This window comes from Strigops habroptila, chromosome Z (genome assembly GCF_004027225.2).
Source record: "Strigops habroptila isolate Jane chromosome Z, bStrHab1.2.pri, whole genome shotgun sequence".
Lineage (NCBI taxonomy): Eukaryota > Metazoa > Chordata > Aves > Psittaciformes > Psittacidae > Strigops > Strigops habroptila.
The window spans coordinates 57116743-57131844 of NC_044302.2; the positions used below are offsets into that span (position 1 = coordinate 57116743).

General features: G+C 39.4%; 1 protein-coding gene across 4 annotated transcripts in view; it reads left to right on the forward strand.

Annotated features, from left to right (window-relative positions):
* CNTNAP4 (contactin associated protein family member 4) overlaps positions 1 to 15102 on the forward strand; it is a 256407-nt gene that overhangs the window by 44851 nt on the left and 196454 nt on the right. For 3 of the 4 annotated variants that reach the window (XM_030470203.1, XM_030470204.1, XM_030470205.1), the window contains exon 2: positions 11467 to 11577. In XM_030470203.1, the coding sequence (XP_030326063.1) occupies positions 11467 to 11577 (111 nt within the window). Of the gene's footprint in view, positions 1 to 11466; positions 11578 to 15102 lie in introns of those variants that run through there. The other variant, XM_030470206.1, reaches the window with a different exon arrangement.

Below are 15102 nucleotides of genomic sequence, written 5' to 3' on the forward strand. Positions count from 1 at the left end.
GTAAGTGGGCCGCACGAGTTGCACAACGAGCTCGAATAGGAAATCCCAGTCGTCCAGGAATTCTAGAAGTCATCATGGGCTGGCCAGAGGGCAAAGATTTTGGGATGTCCCCAGAAGAGGAGGTGATGCGTGCTGAAGAGGCCCCACCATATAATGAACTGTCAGAGAGTGAAAAGCAATATGCCTAGTTTACTGATGGGTCCTGCCGTATTGTGGGAGAGCATCGGAGATGGAAGGCAGCTGTGTGGAGTCCCCTGCGACACGTTGCAGAAACTGCTGAAGGAGAGGGTGAATCGAGTCAGTTTGCAGAGGTGAAAGCCATCCAGCTGGCCTTGGACATTGCTGAACGAGAAAAATTGCCAGTACTTTTTCTCTGTACTGACTCATGGATGGTGGCAAATGGCCTGTGGGGGTGGCTGCAGCAATGCAAGCAGAGCAACTGGCAACGCAGAAGTAAACCCATCTGGGCTGCTGCATTGTGGCAAGATATCGCTGCTCGGGTGCAGAACCTGGTGGTGAAGGTACGCCACATAGATGCTCATGTACCCAAGAGTCAGGCCACTGTTGAACACCAGATTAACCAGCAAGTGGATAAAGCTGCTAAGATTAAAGTGGCTCAGATGGGCTTGGATTGGCAACATAAGGGTGAATTATTTTTAGCCCGGTGGGCCCATGACACCTCAGGCCATCAAGGCAGAGATGCAACATACAGATGGGCTCGTGATCGAGGGGTGGACTTAACGATGGACACTATTGCCCAGGTTATTCACGAATGTGAAACATGTGCTGCAATTAAGCAAGCCAAGCGGTTAAAGCCTCTCTGGTATGGAGGACGATGGCTGAAGTACAAGTATGGGGAGGCCTGGCAGATTGACTCTATCACACTCCCACCAACCCGCCAAGGCAAGCGCTATGTGCTTACCATGGTGGAAGCAACCACCGGCTGGCTGGAAACATATGCTGTGTTCCACGCCACTGCCCGGAACACTATCCTGGGCCTTGAGAAACAAGTCTTGTGGCGACATGGCAACCCAGAGAGAATTGAGTCAGACAATGGGAGTCATTTCCGGAACAACCTTATAGACACTTGGGCCAAAGAGCATGGCATTGAGTGGGTATATCACATCCCCTACCATGCACCAGTCTCTGGGAAAATCGAATGGTACAATGGGCTGTTAAAAACTACACTGAGAGCAATGGGTGGTGGGACTTTCAAACACGGGTATACACATTCACCAAAAGCCACCTGGTTGGTCAACACTAGGGGATCTGCCAACAGGGCTGGCCCAGCCCAATCAGAACTTTTACGTACTGTAGAGGGGGATAAAGTTCCTGTGGTGCACATAAAGAATTTGTTGGGGAAGACAGTCTGGGTTATTCCTGCTTCAGGTAAAGGCAAACCCACTCGTGGGCTTGCTTTTGCTCAGGGACCTGGATATACTTGGTGGGTAATGCGGGAAGATGGAGAAGTCCGATGTGTACCTCAAGGGGATTTGATTTTGGGGGAAAACAACCAATGAACTCAATTGTATGCTGTTGCCTGCTCTATAACACTTTTATAGCCCACCAGCTAGATATCTTCAGGTTGCCAGCAACTGACCCTGACTTCCCTCCGATCATCACCTCAACAAAGAATGAATTTTGAGGAAACCAGACGAGCTCAGCAGTGACCAGACGAGTTTGGCGGTATCATCAGCAGGCAACAACCCAACACTACATACCGTCCCTCCTGCCCTGAAAGACTATTACAAGAGATGGAGCCTGACATCATGGACTGGATGAGTTCAGCAATTTTACAGGGATTGGTCCATGGACTAGGGAATGATATCTTTCTCTGTGTGTGGGTGTGGGTGTATATATATGTGTATATATGGGACAGGGGAGATGGTGTGCTGAGAGATGTGGGATCTGAGCATGACGTGAATGGTATGGAATAAGGGGTGGATACTGTCCTGGGTTCAGCTATAGCAGTCATTTTTTCTCCTTCTTAGTAGCTGGTGCAGTGCTGTGTTTTTTAACTTTCAGCCTGGGAACAACGCTGATAACACCGATGTTTTCAGTTGTTGCTGAGTAATGTTTATTCCAACTAAGGACTTTCTCAGTCTCATGCTTTGCCAGGGAGGAGGGGAAGCCAGGAGAAAGCAGAGACAGGACACCTGACCCAAACTAGCCAAAGGGGTATTCCATACCATAGCACGTCATGCCCAGTATATAAACCGGGGGGAGTTACCCGGAAGGCCCAGATCACTGCTCGGGTCAGGCTGGGTATCCGTCGGTGGGTGGTGAGCAATTGTATCCTCTCCCCTTGTTCTTTCCCTTATTGTTATTATCATTGGTGGTAGCAGTAGTGGCTTTGTATTATACCTTAGTTACTGGACTGTTCTTATCTCAACTCGTGGGAGTTACATTCTTCTGATTCTCCTCCCCATCCCTCCAGGAGCGGGGGGAAAAAGGGGGAAGGTGAGCGAGCGGCTGTGTGGTTCTGAGTTACCGGCTGGGCTCAAACCACGACACTTTGATTTGTTTTTTTTTTGTTGTTGTGTTGTTTTCTTTCCATGTGACTTATTGGAACATATTTTCATTTTTAAACATTAAAATTAGTACTCTGCTGATTGGGCATTCAATATTTACTGAATCCTTGATAAAGCTGAAGAATTTAATATTTTTTTAGGGAAGTCAATCATTATAACCTTTTTTCTTTCTTTTCTACATATGTCCTTCTTTACGTGTACATTTTGGATAATTTTGAACAGAGTCCTGCTTGCATATCAGTTTATAGTAAGTAAGAGCTAGAATCTTGACATTTGCTTATTTAGAGTAAATTTGCACTCAAATTGCAATGTATGAAATTCTGTGATTCTATATTACGGACCAGGCTGAAAATACACATGACAAACAGCAGCCTGACTATTAAATTCAAACTAAAACATATTCTTGACATTACAAAAGAAAAAGGTTTACTGTTATATTCAAACTAAAATACATTCTTGACATTGCAAAGGGTAAAACGTTTGTGCTTGTAAATGACATCGTGGTTTTTTCACTACATGGAAATGAAAATATATACTTATGCATCCTGAAGAAATAAATCTCATGGTGTCCCAGAATTCTACTACTCTTATTAATATTTTATTTTTTATTTTAGCAAGCTGCTGCTTTGGTCTAAGGCACAAAATTTTTTTGATCAACTGTAGTTGACCAAAGAAGTTCAAAGCATAACCATGATAACTGCTTTACTACATGATATCTTATTTGGACTCTGTCTATTGTAGATTATATGGCATGATCTATGTAAATTATGGTACCACTGTATGAATAATTTCTTGGTTTACTGTGAATTTGCATAATGAGATAGTTTTTGAATCTGGAAGATTAAAAAATGCTTTTTACATGCAACGCTTAAGTTTTATTCCTATAAGATGACTCAGTTTCTTTACAAATTGGATTAATTCTGGACTGAAATTATGGTATTTGGAAAGGCATGCCTTACATAACCTGAATAAATTTTTGCATTTGTAATATATTTTTATTTATGTATCCTTCCCTCCAGTTGCACATCCTTGCTTTTTTTTTTTTTCAACCAATTGCACTTCAGCTTTTCACTTCTTATTCCCAGAGTAATGTCTTTCTGTCCTTTTGAATACTATTCTTTTCAAAAATTGTTTTATAAACAACAGCTATTACAGCTCATGTCAACATACTGCATTAGCCAAACCTAGAATTTCACAATTATTTCTCACTCTTCCCATTGTACAGTTGTTGTACAATAACTCTGTAGGCCTGAGCTTGATTTTATTTGCCTAAAGGTCTCTACATCAGAATCACATAATTAAATACATATTCCTTCCTTCACAAAGCCTTATTTGATACCAGGTTTTTGTGCATATTGCAGAAACCTTTAGTTTGTTTACATTTTTTATATTCTTAGCTGTCGTTTAAGACAGAAAAAAATTCACAAAAATCTAAGAAAAGTTTTATGACGCATAGCTTTTAACAAAAAACCTTTAGTTTAAAAGTCATATTAGAATGGATTACTTAAGTTTTCATTTAGCTTGGAGGATCTATACAAGATATCCCTAGAAAGCCCTAGATCGCTTTCAGCAGTAAGATCTGTTTTGTTGTACAGAGGAAGGATGTCCAAGAGAACTGACGAACTGATCAGAAGCATGTGGGAAAACACTGAATTCAAACATTTCAACAGTGTAGTACATCTTCCACTTTAGGTAAAACCATATAGAATTTTCTTGCTGCACAGATTATGTTTTCATTTGCTTTTATTAAATTTGAGAAACAAATCAATACTGACCATCTGTTCCTGCCAATTTCTACAAAGTGTTTTGGATTTAATTACAGAATTTTTGCAACTTTAAGTTAGATTGCACACTGGAAGCTGCCACAAGGACATGTTTTAAGCTACAAATGCTAAGCAACAAAAAATAAGTTGATGTGAAGTTATTCTCCTTGAATAAAGCATAGCAGCTGTTGTGAAATAAATATATTATTCAGAGTATACCTATTTGTGATACATTGCTCATTTTTCTTTAATTACTACTATGTAATGGCAAAAAGTTGTCTTGCACTGTTAGATTTTAGATAACTCCTTGTGCTTATTCAACTGTTTGTGCACCTTTCTATTGTAAATTGAGATTGACATAAATTATTATAGCATATTATTTATATATAAAATACATATAGAATCACAGAATCATAGAATCGTAAGGGTTGGAAAGGACCTTAAGATCATCTAGTTCCAACCCCCCTGCCATGGGCAGGGACACCTTGCCCTAAACCACGTGGTTCAAGGCTCTGTCCAACCTGGCCTTGAACACCGCCAGGGATGGAGCATCCACAACCTCCCTGGGCAACCCATTCCAGTGCTTCACCACCCTCACTGTAAAGAACTTCTTCCTTATATCTAATCTAAACTTCCTCTGTTAAAGTTTGAACCCATTACCCCTTGTCCTACCACTACAGTCCCTAAGGAAGAGTCCCTCCCCAGCATCCTTGTAGACCCCCTTCAGATACTGGAAGGCTGCTATGAGGTCACCACACAGCCTTCTCTTCTCCAGGCTGAACAGCCCCAACTCTCTCAGCCTGTCTTCATATGGGAGGTGCTCCAGCCCTCTTATCATCCTCGTGGCCCTCCTCTGGACTCGCTCCAACAGCTCCATGTCCTTTTTATGTTGAGGACACCAGAACTGTACGCAGTACTCCAAGTGAGGTCTCACAAGAGCAGAGTAGAGGGGCAGGATCACCTCCTTCGACCTGCTGGTCATGCTTCTTTTGATGCAGCCCAGGATACGGTTGGCTTTCTGGGCTGCGAGCGCACACTGAAGCCGGCTCATGTTAAGCTTCTCATCAACCAACATCCCCAAGTCCTTTTCTGCAGGGCTGCTCTGAATCTCTTCTCTGCCCAGCCTGTAGCAGTGCCTGGGATTGCCCCGACCCAGGTGTAGGACCTTACACTTGGCTTGGTTAAACTTCATAAGGTTGGCATCGGCCCACCTCACAAGCGTGTCAAGGTCCCTCTGGATGGCATCCCTTCCCTCCAGCGTATCAACCGAACCACACAGCTTGGTGTCATTGGCAAACTTGCTGAGGGCGCACTCAATCCCACTGTCCATGTTGCCGACAAAGATGTTGAACAGGACCGGTCCCAACACCGATCCCTGAGGGACACCACTCGTTACAGGTTTCCAACTGGACATCGAGCCATTTACCACAACTCTTTGCGTGCGGCCATCGAGCCAGTTTTTGATCCACCGAGTGGTCCATCTATCAAATTGATGTCTCTCCAATTTAGAGACAAGGATGTCATGCGGGACAGTGTCGAAGGCTTTGCACAATTCCAGGTAGATGACATCAACTGCTCTGCCGCTGTCCATCAGTTCCGTAGCTCCACCATAGAAGGCCACCAAATTGGTCAGGGAGGATTTCCCCTTAGTGAAGCCATGTTGGCTGTCACCAACCACCTCATTGTTTTTCATGTGCCTTAGCATGTTTTCCAGGAGAGTCTGCTCCAAGATTTTGCCAGGCACAGAGGTGAGGCTGACTGGTCTGTAGTTCCCCAGGTCTTCCACCTTCCCCGTCTTGAAAATGGGGGTTATATTACCCTTCTTCCAGTCATCGGGAACTTCACCTGACTGCCAGGATTTTTCGAATATGATGGACAGTGGTTTAGCAACTTCATTTGCCAGCTCCTTCACGACCCATGGATGGATTTCATCAGGTCCCATGGACTTGTGCACGTTCAGGTTCTTAAGATGGTCTCGAACCTGATCCTCTCCTACAGTGGGCCTAAGGTCTTCGTTCTCACAGTCCCTGCATTTGCTTTCCAAGACTTTTGTGGTGTGGTCAGAGCATTTGCTAGTGAAGACTGAGGCAAAGAAGTCATTAAGAACCTCAGCCTTCTCCAAATCCGGGGTAGCCAGTTCTCCTGACAGCTTCTGGAGAGGGCCTACATTGTCCCTAGTCTGTCTTTTATTTGCTACGTAACTACAGAATCCTTTCCTGTTATCTTTCACATCCCTTGCCAAACTTAATTCTAGCTGGGCCTTAGCTTTCCTAACCTGGTCCCTAGCTTCTCGGGCAATGCTCCTATATTCTTCCCAGGCCGCCTGTCCTCGCTTCCACCTTCTATAAGCTTCTTTTTCCCTCCAAGTTTCCTCAGCAGCTCCTTGTCCATCCATGGAGGTCTCCTGGCCCTCCTGCTGCACTTTCTTCTAGTCGGGATATCACATATTATATATAATATATATATATTATATAATTATATAAGTACTCAATGATCTTCTGGGCATATCTCAGATATATGTGTATTAGACCATTTAGGTAAAATAACACAGTACTATTGATTCCTTTTGAACTTGTATGTTAAGATCATAAAAGGTGAAAAGTGTAGTCAGCAGAAGTAAATAATATAAAGGCATCTGTCTCATCCATCCAGTGGAAAGTTTTTAAATTTTAAAGTTTTAGATGTTTTTGAGGGTTTTTTTCCTTAATTAAAAAGTTGTGAAAACCTAGACCCAGGAGCGTTGTAAAATAGTGTATCTGCTGTTGTTTATATGCTAGTGCTTGTATTAATCACATGGTAATTAATTTAATAACGCACGCCACCCTTCACCAGAAGAGTAACGTTGAAAATACGAGGCTTACGAAAATGATGAGGCATTTTGCTGTGTCCGGGTCTGGAATCCTCAGCACAGGAAAGACGTGGACCTGTTGGAGTTGGCCCTAAAAATGATCACCTCTTCTATGAGGAAAGGCTGAGAGGATTAGGGTTGTTCAGCCTGCAGAAGAGAAGGCTTCAGGGAGACCATATTGCAGCCACATTTATAAGGGGGGCTTATAAATAGACATACGGAGAGACACTTTTTAGTAGGCTCTATTGTGATAGGGGAGGAGCTAATGGTTTTAAACTAAAAAAGGGTAGATAAGAAATAAATTTTTTACAATGAGGGTGATGAAACACTGGAACAGGTTTCACAGGGAGATTGTAGATACCTCATCTCTTGAACCATTCAAGGCCAGGCTGGACAGGGTTCTGAGATATCTTGTCCAGTTGAAGATGTTGCTGGTCATTGCAGGGGAGTTGGAGTAGATTATCTTTAAAGGTCCCTTCCAACCCACACTATTCAGTGATCCTACAGTTCCATGATTCTAGATCATGTAGATAGATTTTTAGGAAAATACCTTTCTATCGTGTCCTCTTATTTTTCATTTTGGTATCTGTCCTGGGTTCAGCTATAGCAGTCATTTTTCTCCTTCTTAGTAGCTGGTGCAGTGCTGTGTTTTTTAACTTTCAGCCTGGGAACAATGCTGATAACACCGATGTTTTCAGTCGTTGCTGAGTAATGTTTACTCTGACCAAGGACTTTCTCAGTCTCATGCTTTGCCAGGGAGGAGGGGAAGCCGGGAGGAAGCAGAGACAGGACACCTGACCCAAACTAGCCAAAGGGGTATTCCATACCACAGCACGTCATGCCCAGTATATAAACCAGGGGGAGTTACCTGGCAGGCCCAGATCACTGCTCGGGTCGGGCTGGGTATCGGTCGGCGGGTGGTGAGCAATTGTATCCTCTCCCCTTGTTATTTCCCTTATTGTTATCATCATTGGTGGTAGCAGTAGTGGTTTTGTATTATACCTTAGTTACTGGACTGTTCTTATCTCAACCCGTGGGAGTTACATTCTTCCGATTCTCCTCCCCATTCCTTCGGGAGCGCGGGAAAGAAGAAGGGGGGGAGTGAGCGAGCGGCTGTGTGGTTCCGAGTTCCCGGCTGGGCTCAAACCACGACAGTAGCACAAGTATGAGCTTCTTTTTCTGAAGAGTGTACATTGTCTGACAGAATTCAGTCATTTTTTTTCTCGGCCCTAGCTTCTCAAGTCTTTATTCATCCTTTTCAGCAAGAGTAGTCTTTGCATGCCAGTCCCTTGCTGCACACGTCCTCGTATTTCCATACATATTGGTATATATCAGAGCAAAGGTAAAAGTTTTGTGTTTTCCTGTATGTCTTATTTTGTTGGCTTGCTTAAAGAAATGTTATTCACCTTCAAAGAAAACAAACGTAATGATCTCCCAAACTCGTATGGTGTCCAGAAAAAACACTGCATTTCATTATTTTTTAATGAATTTATCCAGTGTTACAATAAAGCTTATCCTGCCATTCCAATGAATGCTCATGACCTAGTTAGTGACGTATTGTCTATGCATTTCCTCTTTGAGACTGCCTAACTTTAGAATCAGACCAGATGTGCGAAAACGGGGAAAATTAGAAAAAACTCCCCCAGTCTCCAAATTTACAACATTAAGGAAATATTAGGGTAAAATGCAGCTTCTGCTTCCAGGGTGGAATGTGGTTGGCATGATAAACCACATAGCAGCTGTCAAACAAGGAAGATAAGGAAAAAAGTCGGTGTTTGAGCAAGGAACTGTGGTGAAACTGCTTTCCTTGGATGAACTTTGCTCATTATAATCTCATTGTAATACCAAAGCACACATCCAACGCAAAGCTACCTACTTCTAATATACGACTAACTTCACAGAACATGTGCTTTAAATTTTTATTAGTTGTATCTTTAAAAGCAAAAAGAGAGAATTTTACAACAATCAGCAACAAAAGTATGTATGACTAGAGTCACTCAAACTCCACCTAAAGGTAAATGAACAATATAAAAGTGAATTAGGAAGGGGAGAAGTTAGGGAAGACTCCATCACAGCTGCTGGGATAGGTCAATAGGCCGGACCTGTCTTCTCCCCAGTGGGGATGCTTACAGGGTAAGAGCTATATCACACTTTATGATTAACTCTAGTTGGCTTTTGCATATTTCACACTTGTTCTTGCAGTTAGAATACTATCAGTGGCAATTTTCAAACCTTAACCTGTCCTGAATTTGTATAATAGAAATTCTCTGCTGAGATCTGTTTTGTGTGTTTCCAGAAACTTGAATAATTGACTTGATTGGTGAATCTGTTAATGTGAATCCCCCGGGAGTGGGGGAAGGAAGAAAGGGGGGAGTGAGCGAGCGGCTGCGTGGTTCCGAGTTACTGGCTTGGCTCAAACCACAACAGTATCTAGGATTACAATGTAGACTTTGACAGTAGAAAAAGGATCAGCGGCACCTGACAAGCTCCCATACACCAGCAGCGTAAGTGGCTCTTTGTGTGGAACACAGCATCATACACTTCTCTTTCTGGTGTAGCTTATGACTAGTAAGTTCTTTTTATTTTTTGTGCTGTAAAGAAACCTTTCACTAATGAGATTATTATTTTTTAGGACTTACCCGTGTAAAGCATTTTCTCATAAGATGAAATCTTGTTGCCTTTATTTTTTTGTTAATTCTTCTGTGGTTACCAGTTGGACAATTTGTCCCAGATAGCACACGCTCCTTCACCATTATAAATCTAATCTGAGGATAATGAAGTGAAAAATGAGCTTGTAATTAGACAATAGAGAGTATTTATAAAATTTTGCAGTTTGTGTTATAGAAAACTAGAGCAGGAAATAAACTCATAAAAGTAAATAATTTTGTTTATTCCGTACATGACTGAGGTACTTCTAATTGGTAGAAATATAGTATGTAAGTATGTATGTAAGTAATTATGTAAGAAGTACATAACCTTATCAAGAAAATTGAAATATCCTCTTGTTTGCAGTAACTAGACATTATTTATGGAATTTGATAGAACTTCTAATTGTAGCATGGTCAGTATCAGGCCTTCTCCTTAGGAAGAGTTTTGCTTAAAGAACCAACTGAACTAACTTTACGAAAAAAATTATTTTTGAAGGTGATAAAAAAATTCTCTTGAGACAACCATAGAAGTCTTGTTGCTATTTACAAATATCCATAATTATTCACCAGAAACACTTAATTATCACTGAGTCAGGAAAAAAAAAAGTTAATTACTATGCATTATTTTGACAGTGGAAATTTGGTACACAAACAAAAGGGTTAGAAGAAAAAGGACTCGCCTGTGTCTTGTCACTTGTCAGTTTCACCCAGAGAATGTGTTTGTCCTAAAAAGAACAATTTCATAAAGACTAATAGTTTACATAATCTCCTCTGATTTTCTAAGCAACAGATGCCAGCACAGTATAGCTAGGGGAAAGCCTTGCTTACACTTCTAGTGTTTGAAAGTCAGTCTTCTTTCAGCTAAAACTAGAAAAACATTGATTCTCAGTTTATGTTTTTCAAATTTAAATGCAGAATGAACACATGCCCTGTATAGTAACTGAGCTGGGGAGACATTTAACATCCAAAGTATTGATTAGCATTTGCTTGCTTATGCACCATTGATTGTGAACTGCAGTTAAGTCTTCCTTTCTGAAACACTCAGGTTTCATTCTGTGTGGTGTTAGGACTCGCATACCAATAACTGCAATCATGATTTTTTACTGTGTCTTTATCAAATGCTCATACCATTTGCAAAGCAGAAGATTTTCCATTTTGTTATTCTTACAGTGCTTAAAACAGGTATTATTTTTATTTCATTTGGTTAATGGTTTCATTTGAAGAACAGTTGTATTAAAAGTGATTGCACATTAAATGTGGCTGCACAGACCTGTGCTGGCATCAAGTCTAACGAAAATAAAGAACACATGTTGAGGCTGTAGCTTTATGCTACAACCAGGACTAGAAGATGTCAGTTGCTATCCATGTAAATGATAGTGAGTGAGGTGTGAACCATTTATCAGTATGATTTCAGAACTTAGGTTGGAAGTACAGGCAGCTGAAGAACATATTAAATTATAACTTGGTAGCCTCATGAAATATTGGGTAAAAAAGAAAAAAAAGTGATGCCTCAGTACTGATACTTTCATGTGTAATACAGCTACTGAAAACACGTGGAGATGTAGTGTTCTGAGACACAGGGTTGATTCAGATATTTTTCTAGCATTCTCTTTGCTCACAGCTCTATTAAATGGTGTTCATTGTATTAACCTGAATGTGATATTTTTCACTGGCAGATAACTGTGATGATCATTTGGTGTCTGCTTTGCCTCAGTCATCATTCAGCAGTTCATCAGAGCTGTCTAGCAGCCACAGCCCTGGATTTGCAAGGCTTAACCGAAGAGAGGGTAAGTGTGTTTTATTGGTTGATTGGTGTTATTTTTTTAACAAGTTTCTTTTAAATTTGCATCTGTGCGTAATGTTGAAATGATAGATAGTAATCATATTCTGGGTTATTTGGGATGAAGAGAGTTACATTTGTTGTTTTTAGGAGAACTGGAGGGTAAAACTGTCTCAAAGGATTCATTTTGCTATGTTAACTGAATTTTTCATGATAAAATTGTATGTTTAGACACTTGTGAACATTTTACTAATTTTAGTATAAAGTAAAATTTATTAATTTTAGTATATAATTGATTCTGTCTGAACCCAAAATCTGTGTGTGGTTTTCCAGCATAAAATGTAGACAGCTTTGGACATATAATTGTGCCTCCCCCCAAAAAAAAAAAAAAAAAAAAAAAAATTAAAGAAAGATTTGTTTCATAACTAGGTAATAATAACATGAATAATCTCTTTTCTCTTAGAGGACAAACAAAAGAAGTGCAAACATAGGTATGTCATTGCATGTTATCCTATAAAGAAACAAGGGTAAATGTAGATTTCACTTGGAAAGTCAAAAGCAGGTTTTCAGATATCATTTCAAGTTTTCTTTGATATAGTAATTAAACATATATTTTCAGTCTTTATGGTTAATTATGGGTCAAGTTTCTTTTGTTAAATACATTTAATAGCATTGTTTGGTTTGGTTTTTTTACTTTTCTGCCAAGTAGGTAAAAGTTTTATACACTTGGATCTATGTCAGAAGATCTGGAGATTACCCATTTTAACTGAAGTTTAGTGCTAACTCAAATCTTACATATTGTGTCAAGGATACTGTCGGAATGAGAAATTACGAGTTTCTATTAACTGAAGTTTAGTGCTAACTCAAATCTTACATATTGTGTCAAGGATACTGTCGGAATGAGAAATTATGAGTTTCTATTAATTGCTTAATTGCTGTAAACATGTTTTCTGTTCCTAATGACAAAGTCTTAGTATACTTCCTGTCTGAAGAACACCTATTCTGAAGTTTTTTGACAGTATCTGCTAGGTTACATAAAAATCTGTTAGAGAAAGAAAAGAATTTGAATTGTCAAGACATAGCAAATTAATAAGTATTATGCTCAAAAGTCATGGAAAAAAACACATAGAAGTACATTGAATATAAAAAGATCAAAGTTAGCTTTGAAATAAACTGTCTGAACACGAGCATGCAGTGGCTGGTGTTGCTGTATGGGCTTATGGAAGAATGAGCTTCTATGGACATTGACTTCTGTTTAATTATTACCTGTGAGGCAACAAGAAAGAAACTGATTCAAAGGTGTGGTCTTGGGAGACATCACTGAAATATTGTGCCTCAAGTCACAATTCAATCTGAATAATTCAGCATTAACACAGATGAAAATCATGCTGGTTACTCAGAGCCATTCAAATACATCCACCCTCATAAATTTAATTATTATATTTTACACTGGTATATATAATTGATAAGTATGTAAATTAAATCTTAAGAATATTTTACACTGCTGAAAGCATTTCCATTCTTGAACCTCCATGATTCACCGGAACATTTGCTATGTACTGATAGATACATGTACTGTATAGTGAAAAAAGAATATCACAATCTCTTTCATTATCCTAATTTGAAGAGCATGAACTTCTGTTTTAAATGAAGTTGTGATATTAAAGAAAATTCTATGTGTTAGAAGGACTTGCCTTAACTTGAAGCAATATGTGCTTTTAGGATTTTAAAGAACACAGGACTTCACATCAAACAGTATATTGGTCTTTCCAGAAATGCATATTTAATAACTTTTTCCATTTGGCTCTTTTCATGTGCTATGAAGTTGTTTGTACCATGTTAGAATGCATTTTTTAGGTTTACAATTTCCTTCACATTGCCCTGTAGAGCATGCACACATTAGAAATGCTCATAGCTTTACATGCTGTATCTTTCCACCCCATGTAGACATACAGCAGCAAGTTGTCTAATGAAGAAAGAAGATTGCTAGCTCCCTGCCTTCTCATTCCATGTATCTCAGGTTCACAGTACTCAACAGAGTATGGATTTCAATGTCCTGTTCGTTTGTCATGTTCAAATATTTTTTGGTTTAATAACTTCTGACCAAACAGGGAAAACCTGACTATATTTGTAGGTTCACACACATGAAAATTTTATTTGGTTGAAACAAAGCAAGTCGTTATACATACATGGCTATAAGCAAATGGATTTAGTCACACAGGAAACGATTGTTAAAAAGTACAGACTGGAAAAAAGGTCTGTTATTAGGAGAATATGACTTGGATTGTTGTCTTGTCAGTGATCTCATGGAAGCAATAAACACATAATTACAGTTTCAAAGTAAATTGTCTGATAATTGTAAATGGATTTGCCTCTAATATAGATAATTTTCTACTTTGAATAAAAAAACCAGACGGAAGGTTATTATTGAGGTCAGGGTCTTCTGGTTTTGGCTGTAATGAGATCAATATGTCATGTTGGTTGTATATGAGTTCCTCTCATTCACCATTCCAGTCTCACTGGGAAAGATTTATTAATGAGACTGCGAACCAATGTGCACGAAATGCAGGCCTTCTCTTGAATTAGTGAACTTTAGCAACTTTAGAGGTAAAAAAATTCAAAGACAGTGGAGATACGAGACTACACATATTGGTGGAAGAGCCTTGATATTTGGGCAGTTAAATGAGCTGGCCAAGGATTTGGCCGTGGTAGCCTTGTCCCATATTCGCACTCAATTACTTGGTTAGAATCCAGCAGAAGAAAATTGAATATAGAAGTTGTTAAGTAGCCAAAAAAGAAACTGGCTCACAGCTTTCTCTTTCCCTGAAGTAGGAAGAAACCCATGTATTTTAATTATGCTGTCAGTTTATACTGCCAGATTTTCCGAAGCAGTCTGGAAAGTTGAATATGTTAACAGCTACTAGCTCTGGTTTTTTTTCTGGTGTGTATATAGAGCTTCCTTGGGTTTTTTGTTAATCTTTACCCTATCATTTCACTGAATATCAAATACACCTTATTGCACTTTTTTTTTGTATAAAGAGCATTTAAAGCCTAGTTTATTCAATATGGTACTGTAAGCTCCACCTTTTTTTTTGTTTTGTTTTATAAAACTCTACATGTTATTCCCTTTTTGCGAACTCACACTAAGTATGCCTAAATGGATAATTGAGTTCTACCTACATGTAGTTAAAGAAGACATCAAGGAAACAGTGTAAGAAAAAAAAGAACATATCTCACACAATAAGAAGCAGCATCTATTTTTGGCAATTTCTTTTTTTAAGAAACAGTTTAACTTTTACAATCAAAAAACTCCATAGCAGCTAGGTTTGTTAGTCACCAAAAGATAATTAGAAAGAGCTTACCCTCTCTATTTCATTAGTATGCAAATAAAATTCATCAAGGCTGATATTTTGCTTTATTGTACAAGCAATAAGAAAATGACTAAGCTAGACTGCAAAAGATCCAGTCTGATGGTAATCATTGTGCTTTTATAAATTTACAGCAAATCTAAGTTGATCCAGCTAACATCATC